At 49.1% G+C, this 18,808-nt stretch overlaps 1 protein-coding gene across 1 annotated transcript in view; it reads right to left on the bottom strand.

The window, feature by feature from the left end:
• The window catches only part of LOC139341983 (neuronal PAS domain-containing protein 3), a 253,655-nt gene that overhangs the window by 9,998 nt on the left and 224,849 nt on the right, over nucleotides 1–18,808 (bottom strand). Inside the window, exons 7-9 of the mRNA XM_070978782.1 lie at nucleotides 11,563–11,681; nucleotides 8,233–8,426; nucleotides 6,693–6,799 (exon numbers count right to left, since the gene is read on the bottom strand). Of these exons, the coding sequence (XP_070834883.1) occupies nucleotides 6,693–6,799; nucleotides 8,233–8,426; nucleotides 11,563–11,681 (420 nt within the window). The remainder of the gene's footprint in view (nucleotides 1–6,692; nucleotides 6,800–8,232; nucleotides 8,427–11,562; nucleotides 11,682–18,808) is intronic.

Raw genomic sequence — 18,808 nt, 5'->3', positions numbered from 1 at the left:
ATATCCCACTCCTCCATTTAATTATGGACACAAATAGGCTTTTCCAGCAGGAGAAGAAAGAGAGGAAGAGAAGGTGATTTATACAAAAAGAAGGCCAGTAATTAAAAACTATTAGAAACTAATAGCATTGTTTAAGACGACATCCCCAGGGCTGCTGTAATTGACTTTGGTCGGGCGGGGGGGGGGGGGAGAGAGGAGAGGGAGAGGAGAGGAGAGAAAGAGAGAGAAAGAGAAAGAGGAGAGGAAGAGGAGAGGAGAGAAAGAGAGAGAGAGAAAGAGGAGAGGAGTGGAGAGAAAGAGAGAAAGAGAAGAGGAAGAGGAGAGAGAGGAGAGGAGAGGAGAGGAGAGGAGAGGAGAGGAGAGAGAGAGATGGAGGGAAAATAACTTGTTTGCATGTTAAGGCAGAGATGGTGAGATCACATCACCTTGAATGTGACCTTGCTTTGTTTGTACGGCAGAGTAAATAACGACACAATGAATGCACACACACACACACACACGCACACACACACACGCACACACACACACACTCAACACACACACACAGTGCTGCTTGTTCAGATGACTGCAGGTCCTCAGAGAGCAGCTCAGTGTATCAGCATGTCCAATGGAAGAAAGACACACACACACACACACACACACACACACACACACACACGCACACACACACACACACACACACACACACACACACGCACACTGTGCTGTACAGACTGCTGTCTCACTGTCTGTCGTATGAAACCAATCTGTCTCCAGGACATGAAGACATTTAAGTTTCAGCACTCATGAGGACCAATCATCAGCACTGACACGGGGCTTCTGGGTAATCCTGATTTTAGAGCTTTTATGCAGTAACAGATGAAATCTGCCCATGTCAGTTCAGCCAATCAACAAATGTGTCTCACACTTGTCTGAGCCAAGGACAGCTGAACCCTTCATAGAACAGATCCACGTCCTTCGTCCTGCTGTCTTATTGGTCAAAACCTGTCAGCTGTGATCGGTGCGGTCCAGGAAGCGCCGAGCTCAGCTCAGCAGAACGACGGCGCCGGCCTCTCACCTGGAGGACGGTCGCCTCAGAGCCGGCTGGTGGACGCCACGGCAGAGGCGGAGCTTCTGAAGTGCCGTATGAACAGCAGCTTACAGGTGTCTCGTTGACGTGCGTCTCCTCAGACTGAAAGACGTCAGAGGTCAACGTCTGACGTCTGTCTCAGCGAGCGGACGGTGAGCACACGAAGCTGCAGATGAAAGAAAACCTGCTGACTGGACTCCAGTCTCAGATCACAGCCGTCTCCGTCCTCAGCCCTCTTTTCGTCCATCTTTCCGTCTCCTTGCAGGTGAGGCTTCTGTTCGCCCTCCTCTTACTCCTCCATTAAATCAGCCACTCTCTGATCGCCCACTAATGAAGGAGAGGAGAGGAAGAGAGGGAGAGGGAGGGAGAGGCAGAGCGCTGGAGGCTCGCCCGAGGCTGCAGGAGAGACCGACAGATTAAAGGAGCTCTATTCCCTTTTAAAGCCTCCACCTCACTTCTTTCTCAGCCTCCTCCGTCACTCTCTCTCTCTCTTTCACTCAATGTCACTCTCTCGTTGTCTTTCTTTCTGTTTGTCTCTCCTTTTTATACTCCTCTCATTGCTTTATTCACTCCATCTTCCCCCTTAATCTTATGGATTTCCTCTTTAGTCTCATCTACCTTTCTGATTACTTTCATCCGATCCACCCCGTGTGTGTGTGTGTGTGTGTGTGTGTCACATTAACGTACAGGTAATTTATGCTGTGAAATTGCGTTATGGACACATCCTTTCCGTCTGTCGGGAGACGGAGGGATGGACACCTTCTGTTTGTTGAAAGAGAGAAAAAGTGTGTGTGTGTGTGTGTGTGTGTGTGTGTGTGTGTGTGTGTGTGTGTGTGTGTAGACCGCCGCTCTGTCGCCCTCTGCTGGTGCGCTGCAGAACAGCTTGAAGATGCTGAAGTCAAAGTCGTCCATCAGCGTCATCGACTGTCTCCTCATGTGGACGCTGACAGTCGCTCCGTCACCTGACCTGGACGCAAACGTGGTGCATCTCAGGCCAAAGTCAGCAGGGCATGATGACCTCAAGGGGGCGCTACGATGACACATGACGAGTGGCGGCAGGTGAAGGCATGAATAAGAACTGGACACTGCGTTCCAAGATGGCGGCTCATTTCTACCACTGACAGCTGCTCAAAAGGAGGATTCTTCATTCAGGCTAACTTCTTAGCATTTAGCAGCTAAAGGCGTCTTTGTCTGTCGCCGACTTTCTGCTGATCCCTGCAGACACAAGCAACAGGGCTGCTCACAGCTGGTCCCGCTAACTAGGCTAGCATCACTTATACTGTAACAAGGCACTAGCCCCGCTGATCCTGTGACCCTGGTCTTGAATGTTTCCGAGGACTGAAAGAATAAAGTCTGGAAGCTTCACATGGGATTTGTCTGCTGCCACCTGATTGGTGGGACGTCTCATCTGGACATGAGGAGGCGGAGCTAAGCGACCCTCAGAGATCTGATGAGCTGTCGGCAGAAATCTAATATTCATAGTTATGTTTGCATGAGTGTAGACTCACCTTAGAATGAGTCTGCATGTTTCTACAGCAGCCCAGAAGGGACAAACCAAACACCAAACACGTACGTGTGTGTGTGTGTGTGTGTGTGTGTGTGTGTGTACGTGTGTGTGCGCGTGTGTGTGTGTGTGTCATGTCAGTGAGGTTCTCCATGTTTCTGGTTCATCCCAAAAGGCTTTTTTCTTTTTTTGTGTGTGTGTTTTACTAACGTACCTGTGAGGATAGTTTCACAGGTGTGTGTGCGTGTGTGTGTGTGCATGTGCATGTGTGTGTGTGTTGTCTGCAGACAGATAAAAATGCCTCTCAGTGTGTGTGTGGATTCATTAAAGCCAGAGTCGGTCCAGAGAGACGAGCTCTGCTAAAACGCCTGCAGGCTTAAATCCACCGAGCTTTCGCTTCTGTGCTGCTCGCTCGCTCGCTCTCGCTCTCTTTTACGCCCATGCTTTTGAGTGTCTCTCCACCCTCTCTCTCCAAACCATCTCGTCCTCTTTCCTGTCGTCCTCTGTCAGCCTCTTTCCTGTCTCTGCGTGTCCAAATGTTTCTTTTTCCTCCCGCTCTGTTGGCATTTTTTGTCCTCCTCTCTTTAAAGAAGTGAATATCTCGTCTCTTTGTGACTGAGACAGTGTCCCTCGTGTCCTCCTTTGACTCCCTCCTCTCTGGCAGAGAGGAGAAAATCTCTCCTCCTCTTCTTTTTGTAAGAACGATGCATCTTCCTCTATCGAGTCCTCTCATTTTCACAGTTTCACTCGATAATATTTCGACTTTCTTCCTCCTTTCTTGATATCTGATGTCCACAATCTCCAAAACTTTGGACCCAAGTAACTAAGTACATGTACTCTACTACTTCAGAGGCAAATACTGCACTTTTTATTTTAATGAACGAGTGAATTTTCATGTACTAGAAGTGTTTGTTGGATGAAAAGCTCTTTTTAAGTCAAAGTAAATATAAACACTTATTTATTTATTGTAGTAAACTCATTTTATTCTTCGAACTGACTGAATTGAGTCTGAGACTGACCACCTTTTAAAAATCTCTCTCTAATCTGTGCATGGTGACAGATTACAGAGAATTATGATAAACAGGATCAACAAATTCACAGAAAATTAATTCTCCTGCAGCTCTGTGATGGGACACAAACTGGGATCAACCATTAGCTTTACTGGTTTTTCTTTAACTTTCCCTCCATTGTTTCTCTCCTGACAGCTAACAGATTCCCATGCTTTTATTGTGAAAGAATAACGTGCACATCCTGTTGTCTGTCCTCAAGTCAAGCCTGGACTTACTTTCCTAATGAAGATGAATATTCTCCTGTTCTTCCTCCTTCCTCTCCGTTAAACCACTTCCTCTCCCTCCTCCTCCTCTCCTCCAATCATCTCCTCCTCTTCTGCTCCCAGTCTCTCTCTCTCTCTCTCTCTCTCTCTCTTCTCCAGCTCAAACTGGATTTTCTGGTCTCTCTCTCTTTGTGAAACGATGGTATTCACAAAGAGTCAAACATCTTCCTCTTCACCTCCTTTTCTGTCTGAAAATCAGTCGCTCTGAGAAAAGACGAATCTCTCTCTTCTTCTCTTGTTTTTGTCTCCTCCTCAGCCGGTAAATCACTCGCTCCCGTCCTTTGTGAGAAGACGCGCTCGCCCTCGATCCCTCTCTCTCTCTCTCTCTCTCTCTCTGTTCTCAGAGTGGAGACGAGGACAGATTGACTTTGAGATCTGACCCGGCTAAGACCGGCTGTCAGCAGGTAATGATAGAGACTTAGAGAGCGACGCCTCTTCACAGAGAGGGATCACGCCTCGTCCTCCACTTAAAAAGAAGCCTTTTAAAATTTAGATCCCTGTTGAGAGAACAGGCTATCCCTCTAAAACACACCTTGATCGATTCCCTAACTATCCGACTCCTGCAGCAGCGGGAGAGCCCAGAGCAGACGTGGAAATAAATCCCACCAAAAAAATCAGCTGCTGCCGAAAGAGAAAACTGAAAAACGACTTTTTCTGCTCAGCTCTGCAGGAAACCTTATTTTGAGGCAGACTTCAGGTTTTTAAGCAGGAAATGCGACGTCATCGTTCAGTCAGGAACATTTTTAGGAAGCGTCTCTTGGTCCTGGTCCTGGTTTCTGGGCTCAGAGGTGTCCTGAGGTCGGACCGATGGACCAATGAGAGGCCTTTACCGTCTGACAGGACGGCTCCCTGCTGTCGTCTCCTCGTGTGTTTGAGCTGTTTGAGGACCAGGATGTCCAGAGGTTTCAGGTGCTGACGCCTCAAACTGGTCCAACACAAACCTCCAGAAAGAGTCTAACGTGCATGAAACCACCAAACACACACACTCACACACACACACACACACACACACACACACACACACACACACACACACACACACACACACACACACACACACACACACACACACACACACCCCCACACACACAGTTTCTGCCTGTCCAAACCATCACTATCCAAACCCAAACCGGCCTCGTCGGCGTCCAATTAGGCAGAAGCTTCGGTGCGTTTGCTGAAACAGGTGACAATCATTAGACGGCTGCTCTGAAATCAGCCGCCACACAATCAGCGGCGAGTTCACGGAGCCGCCGAATTAAAGCGCCGGCAGAAAGGCCGGTTTCAGAACAATCTGACTGCGCTCCATTTGACGGCGAGCACCTCGGCGGCCCGCAGCCATCCATTTCTGAAAGCCCCCCTTTCAGAGAGGAAATTAATTTTGAAAGAGGAAGAATAAAACGAGCGGCCGAGGTGACTGAAGGTGCTGTATTAGACCACGCTCGACTAAAACCGAGTCATTTACAGCGCTGGCTGCCGGCTCGCCTCCCTGACCTCCCATCCTCTCGCAGACACAGAGGAATAATCTGCCTCCGCATTTCACTTCCTTTTTTCCCTGTTTTACACATCTTAACCCCCCCCCCCCTCGCTCCGCCTGACCCCGCTGGGCCGCCGTAGAGTCACTTCCTGATTGCCGCTCAGGAAGTTTTGGAGACGATAATTGAAAAAGTTTGAGGGAGCTCGCTGCTTTCTCCTTTGTGTGGCGAGGTGTGTGACACGTGCCGCTGTTTGAAACCTTCACCAGGTGTGTTTACAGGTACACGAAGCCTCGCTGACACACGAGTCCTCAGAGCTGTGAGGAAATAAAGACGAACATGCTGATACTCCGCTGATATCCTCATGTTGTGGCAGCAGCTGACTGACAGCTGACCTGGCTGGAGGAGTCCTCTGACCTCAGAGTCACTGTGGACCACAGCTGTCAGACGGTAAAATAAAGAGTGTCCAGGTGACGGATGAGGCTAACAGGTGAGCACAGCGCCCCCTGCTGGTTCAAACCCGTCCAGCAGTCTGCCCAAAACTGCTGGAAATGAAAATCCAGCTGAATTCATTTAGAGCCACTTTAGCGTAAATAAAGTACATTTCTGTTTTTGAACGCAGCTCGAAGGTCGGACACCCTGAAGACACCCAGAGACAGAACTTTAGGACGCGATCACACCGCTGACTGCGCTGCCCGCCGCGGACAGGATGCGTTTGGTTTGACTCCCGTCGGGCTCGCTGTCCTTGTCGTGTGCTTGTTATTATTTGTCGTTCCGGCCAAACGCCTTCACGCCGTGAACGCCGCGCAGCTCTGAACGCCTCCTCAGCTTTTACCACCACAGTAAAGATCTGACTGCAGCAACAAACAGCACGCCGCAAATCATCCAGACAGCCACTAAACAGGGACGGCGAACCTCTGCCTCTGCGTGTGTGTGTGTGTGTGTGTTAGCAGAGTGTATTACGCCGCCTGACAGGGGTAATAAGACGCTAGAGTTGCTGCTGTGAGGAAACTTTTGCAGAGCAAAGATTCTCTAAATGGCCTTTAGCTCCAAACTTGAACTGACTTTAAATGTGGAAACAGAGCTGCTGCATTAATCCCTCTGAGCTGGAAGGAGTATTCAGACGGTCACTGCAGTAAAAACAGCAGTATCTCACTGCTCGAACACTGCACCGCGTCATACGGACATTATCTGAGTATTATTACTACAATATTACTATTACTGCTGCAGCTTAGTGCAACGACGACCCGCGCTGATCGATCAGCTGACTTGGCATCCAATCAGTGTGGAGCACGTGGTCAGGTGGTGACTCACAGTCCAGGTGACTCTGTCTGATCCCCTCCACGTCCTCGGCGTGGATGAACTGGTAGCATCTCTTCCCCACAATGTCCACCGGAGTCAGGTCCATGTAGTCGCTGATCCTGGAACACAGAAGAACAGGAAGTTTAGGCTTTTTTTGGACCAATTACCTCGAACGCATCACTTCCTGTCACGCCTCAAACAGCTGAGTTGTATTTAACAGCTGACGAGGCCGCCATCACTTCCTGTCAGCGTTCACTAATGAAACACAGCTGGGTTTCTTTCAGCGGTCCGTTCGCTGCTTCTGCTCTGAAAGGTCAAAGTTCACGCTGTGGGACCTCGCTCCAGGTGATGAGCTGTCGGTGGTGGCGTGCAGGAGCCTGAGACCGTCGAATCCCACGAAGCCTTCAGACAGATTAAGCAGAGAAACCCTGAGAACGGCCTTAAAAACACGAGGAGATACGACGGCGGGCGGCAGATAACGGAGAGAGGCTGGCTCAGGCGCCGTGCCATCCGTCCAATCCCGTCAGGCCTGCTCCACACTGCAGCTCTGAACACGCTGCAGTCTGTCAGCAGCCTCCACACGAGGTCGGAGCGCACACGTCGCCGTCTCTTCGTCCGAGCGGCCCGGAAGTGGAAACACCTCAAACTTTGAAACGTGAAACTCGTCACCGCGGGACAATCTGCTCCGTGTGGCGCCGACACTCGACAATTACAAAGAGCAATTCAGGGAGGGAGGAAAAAAAAAGGAGCTAATAACCCGACAGCAGAGTGAAGCCGTCTGTCTATTGTACAGGTAACACACATCAGCACTAAAAGGTTTAATTTGAACAAATTCGCCACAGGATAGACAGAACAATTTCCCAGGTATCATTCTGATAGAGGACGGGTGGGGGGGACTAATGTCTGGCAGGCAGATAACAGCACACTCTGTTCTTTGGAAAAAACCTTCCTCCCATTTTCTCATTCTCTTAGAAAGTCATCCTCAGAATGGGGCCGTAATGGGAGCGGCGGCGCTCGTCTGTTCGCTTTCTGTCGCTCCGCACTGAATATCATCATCCGCCTCGCATTGTGTCCCTTTTTCCGCCCACAAAAAAAGCAATCTGTCGACTATCATTTTTCCCTCCTGTCTTTTTGTAATAAAACATGAAGGTTTTCGCGCGGCTGATAGGAATCTCCGCGGTCAGCCGGTTAACTCCCGAGCGAGATCCTGATGCCTATCTGCTTTATCTGGACGGAGGGAAGGAGCCCGATCCATCAGCGGCACATTTCACTGCTAAACCGGGAGGATTGGGTCGTACTTCCTCATGAATAAGAAGCTCCGACGAGGGACACGACTCTTGTCTCTTCCCCTGAACAGCAGGTGAATGCAGAAGCGGTTAAAGTTGAACATGTGACGCTGAAACTGGAAATCTCTAACGTGTTTGAACAAAAGACGAGCAGAAACGGGAGCAGCACGCCTCCTTCCTCCTCCTCCTCCTCCTCCTCCTCCTCCTCCTCCTCCTCCTCCCTCCTCCTCCTCCTCCTCCTCCTCCTCCTCCTCCTCCTCCTCTACCTGTTCTCGCAGTAGACGATCTTGAGGTCCATGTTGACCCGGGTGACGAACATTTGGCAGTCGATGCGGACCTCGTTGATGGTGGGCGGCGGCAGGGCGTGGGCCACCACCACCATCCCCATGATCTGATTGGGCACCGAGCGGCTGTGCGTCAGAGCCATCCTGATGCGCAGACGCCCCGTGATGTGGATCACCTGAAAGAACAGAACAATGAGGTCACACTCAGGTAAGACCGGTCCAGGCGGATTTATGATCCGCACATTTTACCCAGAATGCTCTGGGAGCTGACGCCGGCAGCAAATGATCCAAGAATGCATTTAACAACAAGCAGCAGTGATGGTGGAGCTCTGTGATGCGTTCAGGGACACATCTGACAGTCTGCTTCCAGACGCTCGGTCTGATTTCAGCAGCTCAACCTCAAAATATCAAAGATTTCTTTAAACGAGAACAAATCTAAAATGACCCAAAGACCAAATCAGAGCGAAGAGCAGCGCCTTCACTCCTCAGAGCGACATTTCACTGCGTTCATCTGCACTCAGAGACGAAAATGAAGCTAAACACTGTGATTCAAGACGGCAGGAGATGAAGAGAAAGAGGAGGGATGATGAAGGCTGGACCCTGTGAGCCAGCAGGACGAAGAACAGTGAGTTCAGTGACGATGACCTTTGAACTCACATTTTCACACCGTTATTTCAAACTCTCAAAGTGATTTTGAACGATGAAGAAAGGTTTAATATTCGTATTTACACTGTGAACGATGTCTGCAGACGTCTCCTCTTCGTCATTCAGCTGTGATGTTTCTGAAGCGTTCACCTTTGAACAGCTGATCTGTGCTCACAGCTGTTCTTCATGTGAGCTGACGAGCTGACAGCAGCCTTTCACTGACGACGGTCTACTTCTCTGTATTTAACTGTATTTAAATGAAATGACGTCTGGACCGGAGTGAGGACGCAGAGGTCGACGCAGACGAAGACAAAGTGAACTTTGGGGGATTTCACCTCTTTTTTTTTGTTCTTTCCCTGAGCTGACTCCTGGGAGGAGGTGATGGGGGGGGGGCAGACGAATGACAGACAGAGGACAGTGAGGGGTGTGATTATCCAGAGCTTTAAACTGGCGTCAAGCTTCAGAAGCCCGTCGGACGCGACGGATCTGTGAGAAATGTTAATCAGCCGCTGCTCGCAGGGGACATGTTTGTCTTTTAAACGCAGTGTCCCTTTCTGTCCCTGCTTTGTCCTCACATACGGCAAACATGAGGGTCAAACAACAGAGACCAGACGAAGAAGAAGAAAGTGAAAAGTCAGAAGGAGCGTCTTAATGCTAACGCTCAGCTTCCCGCCCGCACAGCCGCCATTCCTCCATTTTTCCTCTAACTGATTCATTGATTACTGTATAAAATGTCAGTTTCAGTGAAGCCAAAGGTCAGAAAGCAGCTTCACAGTGCTGGAAAGTACGTTTGTTAACTTCTGACGGAGCTACGCCGCTTCCAGCCGACCACGTCCTGGACGAGACACACGGGATGAAGCTGACGTCTGTCCTCTCAGCTGACTGAGGCCTGCAGTCAGCGAGCTCTGACCGAAACAACGTTCTGGACTAATGATTCATCAGTGCAGCTTGTGCACATGTTGGTGCCTTGCTCAAAGGCACCTGCACAGTAATGGGGGGGGGGGGGGGGCTGCCTGCAGGTCGAATCAGCTTCTTCCACCTTCAGGTCGCTGCTGCAACACAACGGCTTTAAAACTACTAACTGTAACGCTGTATTGTGTGTGTGTGTGTGTGTGTGTGTGCGCGATGTGTGTGTCACTGTGAGTGTGTGCAGTAATATATGCATACGTGTGGATGAATATTTATGGGCGTCTCTGTCTCCACAGTGATTTGCATGTGATCTGAGTCTGCCAGGTGGAACATGGTATACCACACACACACACACACACACACACACACACACACACACACACACACACACACACACACAGAGTTTTATTTTGGCTAAATAACAAAATAAAAGCGCTTCCTGATTATCTGGACTCAAAAATGAATCTTTTTCAGTGAAATGAGTCGTTCTTTTAAAATGTTTTTATCTTCATGAATTAATTCAGTGAATTAATAACAAATTCAAGAATCAATCGAATTAATCAATGAATGAATCGATGAACTGAATGATTACAGCAGCTCGTCGTCTTTGCAGAGAATCCAGTGAATTAGAGTGGGATAAACCAAGAGAGGGAGCGCGCGCTCACACACACACACGCACGCACGCACGCACGCACACACACACACACACACACACACACACGCACGCACGCACGCACGCACACACACACACACACACACACACACCTATTTGTCCACGGTAGGATTACAGATTTCCATATGATCACTTCATTTTAAGACGGATCGTGAGACTATAAGCCAGTGTCTGATAACATGCTCTCCTGTCTCCAAGGAGATCTCTCTCAAACACACATACGCACAAGCACACACACATGCACACACACACCTACATACACACACCCATACGCAGCAACACACAGTTATGTTGGTCAGATCACATAATCCTGTCTGTGAAGGAGAGTCAGCACATTTAGCAAAGATCCTGAGTGTGTGCGTGTGTGTGTGCCTGTGTGTGTGTGCGTGTGCGTGCGTACGTGCATGTGTGTGTGTGTGTGTGCGTGGTCTCTGCAGAGACAGACCACACACACACGTCCACAGTGTCTCAGTTCAGCTCTACTTTCAGTGCTGAGGAATGATTCATGTTCACTGGATCAGTTTTGTTTCATTGATGTTTTCAGATTTTACTTCTTTCCACTGAAAAACAAACGGCGCTCTCGCAGATGCGGCTCATTCTGGATAAATATCACGAGTATTTTCTCATGTGTTCAATGCAGCTGTCAATCAAAGTCCTGGTGGGGCCGAAATGTTGGCGGTTTTTTATTCAAATAAAGTTTTTTTGGAGCGAACTGACTGCTTGTGTTTTCAGGTCAAAGGGACGATGTCAAAAATCAAACCAATCACCTGGAACGAGACCACCTGACACTGAGGGTCCGCCTCCAGCAGAGCCCGCTGTGATTCGCTGTGAAAGCTGCTGGACTGTGTGTCGAAGTTACACCTGTGAAAACCTGCTGACAGGTGTGTGACGTTTCCCTCCGATGCACGTCGTGAAGCACGGTGACTGTCCACCAATGACGTCGCAGCGCTGCTCATCACTATTCATGACAGCCTGTGAAGTCAGTTTGGCCTAAAACACACATCTGATCACCTGAGCGATGACATCACTGAAGCGCCCGACCAATGAGTTTACTCGTGGTCAGGCAGGAAACGAGCTGATCTCACCTTATATCCTGAGGACTTGATGTGGACTCCTCTCTTTGTGAGCGTCGACTTCATCCTGATGAAGAAGGATCGTTCCAGGCTGTTATCAGGGGCCAGAAGACTGGGACTGCTGGACTCCACTGAGGACAGACAGAGACACAGACACAGAAGGAGACGTTTTTAATTGATGTCATGATCTAAATGACGGCCGTCGAGGAGTCAGAACCTGATCCGAGCTGAAGCACGAGAGGAACGATGTGAGTCGCTGTAAAACAAATAAACTCATTCACTCTCTCAGCAGGACCGGTCGGCCAATCGCAGCCGCTGTCAACCTGCCAATCATCTCAGAGCAGCTCAAGGCAATCAAAGAGCGAAATGTCAAAACACGTCAGGAGGCGAGACGGGAGAAAAACAAGACAAACACGACGCTCGGGCGCAAATTAAAGGTGCGTTAAGGAGAAATATCCAATTTGTTTGAAAGCTGTAATCTGTCAAAATAAAAGCCTGAGTGGAGCTGAAGCCTCCATAAAGAGATCACACTCCTCCACCCGGCCGCTGCCGCGCCGTCCTTCACGACAATAAACCCCACACAGGAAGTACATTTTTCATGCCCCCCCCTCGCCCGGCGAGCGGCGTCCTGAAGGTGAGACGCTCCATTTGTCAGCGGCAGAAATCAACTGCATATTCATAAGATCTGCATCCATCAGAGGGAGTGATGGGAGGACAGACAGCCGGGAGACGTCTCATCGTACGAACGCACACATCAACGGACGCGCAGCTCAGCAGGACAGCTGGCTGCGGTCAGGCTTTACTGCACCTGCGAGGACCCTCGCTCACACGATGCTTCCCTCGACCCCGGCCTGTAACCGAAAGCTCGGCTCCACACGGCCGAGGATTGTCCATCACGTCTGTCAACGATGACAACTCAACGTCTGAGTTCAGCGACCACGGCGACGTCACCGACCTGAACGAGCAGCGGGCCAATCAGACGAACTGATTATCTAAACTACAGGTGTTCACAGGAAGTGCTGAGCTCAAAAACTACAAAATGCAAAAATGGTATTTCAGCAGAGGTCACATGACTGAGTGACACACACACACACACACACACACACACACACACACACACTGTCTGCGCTCATGCTTAAAGGAAACAGGAAGCAGGAGACAAACAGCGACCTCTGACCTCAGGGTGCTCCACGCTGCCCTCCTGTGGTCAGTGAACAATACGACCGTCTTAAACATGATGTTGACTCGCTCATGATGTGAGAACCTAAACGCGGCTTGATTGACATTTTTTATCAACAACAGGAAACATTTTTAATTAACGTATCTACAAAGCCGCAAAATGTTTCCAGATAATTCTGCATTTAGTTTGTTTTCCTTCATTATTCGCTCGCTGCAGCTCAAGCGTGTTAAATGTTTTCTCACGTTCGGGTTACAAAGTCGAGTCTCTGGTGTCCGAGTCCTGCACTTTGTTCAGACCACTGTGGAAAATACTGCGAATCTGTGGGAACACTGTGTGTTGACGGGGAGTGAGACTGACGGGACATCTGTCTTCATGAATGTTTGTGTCGTCTGCGACCCAAAACATATTAAGCTTCAACGTATATTAAAGATATTACATTCAAAGGCGAGTTAAACACCGTCACCCAGCGTCCACTGTTGTCTCAGATGGACAGGAGACACACTTCACGCAGCCTCTGGAGGTCCAACAAACACGATTTGGACATTTGACAAATGTTTTTCTTGAGTCTCATTCACGCTCCTCGTTCACTGTTTGGTCTGAAAGGAGAGTCTCACTTTAATATTCTGTGAGTACACACTAAGTACACACTGTACTGTATGTGTACTGTATGCATCTGTGTTCACCACAGTACCAGCGAACACAGTGAGGCTGCTCGACTTTCCCCTTTCCCCCCTCTCTCTCTCTCACACACACACACACACACACACACACACACACACACACACACACACACACACACACACACACACACACACACACACGCGTCTCCGGTGGACGCGGCAGTTTGATCAGCGCTGATACGTGTTGACAACGCCTAATCTGAAAAAATTGAAAGAAATGAATTAATATGCAAATTCATCCTTTATAATATAAATGTCCTTGAAGGAGGAGAGACAAGAGGTGGGGGGGGCAGAGAGGAAAAGAAGAAAACAAGGAGAGAGAGGAGAGATGAAGAGGAGACTCACAAACAAATGAAAGGATGCAGAAAAGAGAAATGGAAAGACAGATGAAGAAAAGAGGAAGATGGAAAGGGAGGAGAGGATGAGGAGAAAGGATGAAGGAGGAAAAAGGGTGAAAAGAACAGATGACAGAAAAAGATGAAAAGGATGGACAGAAATGAAAGAAAAGAAAATATAAAAAAATAAGTTGAATAAGTGAAGGAGAGGAAGAAAAAAAGAAAAATGAAATGTACAACAACAAAAAAGACAGGAAGAGGAAGAGAGTGAAAGAGAAGAGAGAAGTAGATGAAAACAAAGGAGGGAGGGAATGAATAAACGAATAAAAGAGAGGTGGGAAGGGAGAAGAAGGAAGGAAAGAAGGAAAAGAGGAGTAATGGGAAAAGAGAAAATAAGGGAAGGAAGGAGGAGGAATGAGAGGAAGAAGAGATGGAGAAAGGGTGGGAAAGAGATGAGGGAAGAAGAGTGAACGAGGGTGAGGGAGGACTTAAATAAAGGAGAGGAGGAAGAGGTACAGAGAGAGGAAAGGAATGAAAGAAAGAGGGAGCTGAGCGTCCCAGGAGGAGCTCGCTCGCTCTCTCTCTCTCCTCCCTCTCTTTCCGTCCTCCATCCCTCCGTCAGTCCGTCCTCTTGGTCCTCCAGGAAATCAGCCGCCGGCCTGACGGAGGAATAATGATGATGGAGGGAGAGAGGAAAGAGAAGAGAGGGAGGACGGATGAACGACAGGGGAGCAGGACCCCCCCACTCCACCCCACCCCCCCACTCCACCCCACCCCCCCCCCCCCTCTGTTATTCACTTTGAATTAATGGGATTAGTTTCCCCACAGAAACACACACACACACACACACACACACACACACACACACACACACACACACACACACACACACACACACACACACACGAGAGAGAGAGAGATATCACTTTCATTGTCATACACACACACTGTCTCGCCTTTCATTTACACACACACACACACACACACACACACACACACACACACACACACACACACACACACACGAGCCTTGGCAAAGGAGGTGTTTTGTGTGTGTGTGTTTTCTTGTACAATTATAAACAATTTCTGCATGAATGGAGTGAAGGAAGAACACACACAGGAGGAGGAGGAGGAGAGAAGAAGAAGAACACATGAAGAAGAAGAGAAATGGAAGGAGAAGAAGACCTGAGGAAGAAGGAAGAAGAGGAGGAGGTGAAGCTGCAGAGTCAGATAGACGAAGAAGAAAAGGAGAAGAAGGAGAGGATCTTTAGGAAGAAGAAGAAGAAACAGAAGAGGAGGAGAAGCAGGAGGAGAGGCAAAGAAATGAAGACCAACAGAAGGAGAAGAAGAAGAGGAAGAAAAGGAAGAGGAAGAGGAGAAAAACAGATTGGAGCTGATCCCAGCCGACACTGGACGAGAGGCGGGTTCATCCTGGACAGGTGACCCGTCCATCACAAAGACAAACAACCAATCACAGCTCACACCTGCAGACAGTTCAGTCACTGCCAGTGTTTGGACTGTGGGAGGAAGATGAGGGAGGAAGATGCAGAGTCCACACAGGAGGCCCTGACAGAGGCAGTGCTAAGCCTGCCGAGGAGGAGAAAGAGATGAGAGGGAGGAAAGAAGAAGAGGAGGAGGAGGAGGAGGAGTTAAAAGATGGCAAACAGGGGAGAAAGAGGAGATGGAGGTGTGACTGAGGCAGAGAGGAGGAAGAGACAAACAAAGAGGAAGAAAAGATGAAGAGCAGAAGAAGAAGTGGAGAGGCAAGAGAAAGAGGAGTGAGAGGAAGAAAAGATGAAGAGCAGAAGAAGAAGAACTGAGAGGGAAGAGAAGTAGAGGAAATCAGAAGTAAAAAAAGACAAACAAGAGGAAGATGAAGAGGAGGTGGTGGAGGGTATGGAAGAGGAGGGAGTAAGGAGGAAAACAAAGGAGATGGACAGAACAAAAAGAAGAAGAGGAGGAGAAGTGAAATGAAGTGAAAGGAGGAGGAGGAGGAGGAGCGAAGGGAATGAAAAGAAGAAGAGAGGAGAAGGAGGAGGGGGAGTAAAGATGAAAAAGAAGCTAAACTGAAGAGGAAGAAGAGGAGGTGGAGGATCATGTGGGGATTCAGAGGTGTTTCTCATTCAGCTCGTTTGGCGAGCGTTGCCGCGGCGTCTTCGGGGACGGCGCTCCTACAAGACAAAGATTAGCGCTACAAAGGCAGCAGGTGGCTGCCGGCGCCGCCGCCGCCGACTCTGGGACCTAATTATCTACGGCACGGAAACTTTCCCCGTTTGAAGGACAAATGATTAATTAAAAAGAACAACTCACCTACGCCTGTGATCTTTGGACAATACCCAGAGTGCACCAGGCTTCTTTCCACGCGTGCATGTGTGTGTGTGTGTCTCAGTGGGATGGCGTATCATTGTCAGACAGTATAATACCTCTTCCTGGTTCAGGGAGCCTGTTGTGTCCGACTGATAACTAGCTAATGTGACGCCGGCACGTGAGACAAAGCCAGCTACAACAAGGTCGCCGCGACCTCAAGCCGCCACAGCCGCCGCCATGACCAGACGGACCGACAGCGGGCTGAAATATAATTGGCTTAATGAGTGTGACATAATCCAGCAGAAGAGACGCACGTAGCACACGAACGCGTCGTTCAGCAGCTTTGGGCGGCTGAAAACACGCTGTGACATCACACCGACCAAAAAAGAGACAAACACAAAGTCTCACGCTCTCACGTCCGTGAGGTCAAAGGTCAAGAATGAACCTTCAACTTGCCACCATGTCTGCCAGCTCCAGAATGAACATTAAACAATGTCCACAGAGTCTGACCACTTCCTGTTTATGCAGCGACTTCCTTCACTGAAGGTCTTTGTGCTCTGAGCGCTTCATGAACGTCACCTGAGGCTGATCGACTAAAACACGACCTTCAGCCCGAGCTCGCCTCAGCTGATTGGCTGTTTGCTTCATGTCGTTCTGTTGGTGCTGAAATAAACTTCCTGTGACGTCATCAAAGGTAAACTGAACTTCGCTTCCAGAGCCGGCAGGAAAAATTCATGTTTGTCAGTTTAATCTTTTATATCTGGAAGTAAACTCACATCAACCTGTACAGGTGTGTCCGTCTGTCTGTGACATCAGAGTTCCACCGTGGAAGGTGGACTTCAACCAGGGCAGGCTAGCTGTTTCCCCCTGCTTCCAGTGTTTGTGCTAAGCTAGGCTAATCGCACGCGGACTGCAGCACCATACTAAACACACTCTCTCACACACACACACACACACACACACACACACACACACACACACACACACACACACACACACACACACACACACACACACACACACACACACACACACAACTTCTCCTCCTCCCTCCTCTTGTTTCTCCCATTTCCCTCCTTTTCTTCCTCATCTCCATCACTTCCTCTTCTTACCCACAATGCAACGAAGGCAGGAGCCGAGGGACATCAGAGAGGTGGCGGGCGAGAGGCAATCATGACAAATGTGTTGTAGCTCGCTCGCACGCACACACCCACATATATAAGAGCAGACATAAGTTAAACACAGTGTATATAAACACGTGCACACACACACGCACACACACACACGCGCACACACACACACACACACACACACACTGTGGAGGTGAAGGCATTCATCACAGACACACAGTATTGTCAGTGGAAGTTTAATTGTGTAAACACTCTGTAACTGTCCTGTCATATTCCTGCCTCTCCGGCTCACTATCGCCTCCTCGGCTGTAATTGAATTGCTACCGCTGAGGGGGGAGGAGGGGGAGGATGGGGGAGGAGGCCAGACTCACCTTATGAATAGAATGTGTTTCCTATCAGGCGGGATTTGACAAATTGTGTCAGCGAGAAAAGCCCAAGTGATAATTTTTCGGTTTACTGAAGGTGGAAGAGGAGGTACAGGTAAGGAGAGGGGAGAGGAGAGGGGGAGCAAGGGCAAGAGGAGAGGGATGAGGATGAAGAGAAGGAGGGAAAGAAGAGGAGGAGAAAAAGGTGGAGGAAAGGAAGAAGAAAGGGGTGAAGGAAGGAAGAGAGAGAGGAGGAGAAGGAAGAAAAATGAGGAAGAGGACGAAAGTTTGGAGGAAAAATGAGAGGAGGAACATGCTAAGACGGATGAAGGTGATTATTCAGAGGAAGAGGAGGCAGAGAGAAAAATGAGGGAAAGCAGGAGGAGAAGGAAGAAGCAGAATAGGAGGGAGAGGAAGAGGAGAGGAGGTGCATGAAGGCGGAAGAATGAGAGCAGAGGTGAAGAAGACGAGAATAAAATGAGGAGGGAGAGAGAGAGCAGGAGGAGCGGAAGGAGGATGGCAGGAAAGGAAGGTGGTAGGAGAGGAAGAAGAGGAGGAGGAGGAGGAGGAGGAGGAATCCTGAAAAATGTAAGGAAGGGAAGGAGAAGAAGAAGATGATGAGGATGTAAAGAAAAGGAGGAAGATTATTAAAAGTAAAGAGGATGAGGAGGAAAAACAGGATGGGAAAGAGGTAAAGAAGAAGGAGGAGGAGGAGGAGGAGGAGGAGGAGGAGGAGTGAAATGAAATAATAAAAGAGTTTGACTTCAGACAGGTTTACTTTTTCACACAGTAGTGTGTGTGTGTGTGTGTGTGTGTGCGTGTGTGTGTGTGTGTGTGTGTGTGTGTGTGTGTGTGTGAGAGATGGTAGATTTCCTCAAAGCCTGTTCCCATAATGCAAAAGCCTGGGAACCAAAGGTAAAGAAAGGTAAAACCACTCCTCCTCCTCTCTTCCTCCTCTCATCCATCACCCCCCCCCCCACCCCACCCCACCCCCACTGCAGTGATTAAAAAAAGACTTTTATTTTGACAGTCTTATCAGGACAATGAGCTCAAATCAAACAGCGCTCTAATAGTCTGGAGACGCCTTGATCCTTCCTTTCTTTCTCTCCTTTTACTCCTGCCTTCCCTCCTCCTCCTCCCTCCTCTCCTCCTGTGACGGGACTCTTAAGGCTTTCCTAAGCTGTCTTTAGCTTCTCCTCTTCCTCTTTCGGGAATGGATATGAGAAGAAGACAGAGGAGAAAATGGATAAGGGAGGGAGCA

This window comes from Chaetodon trifascialis, chromosome 14 (genome assembly GCF_039877785.1).
Source record: "Chaetodon trifascialis isolate fChaTrf1 chromosome 14, fChaTrf1.hap1, whole genome shotgun sequence".
Classification (NCBI taxonomy): domain Eukaryota; kingdom Metazoa; phylum Chordata; class Actinopteri; order Chaetodontiformes; family Chaetodontidae; genus Chaetodon; species Chaetodon trifascialis.
This window is presented reverse-complemented; position numbering and strand designations above follow the sequence as displayed.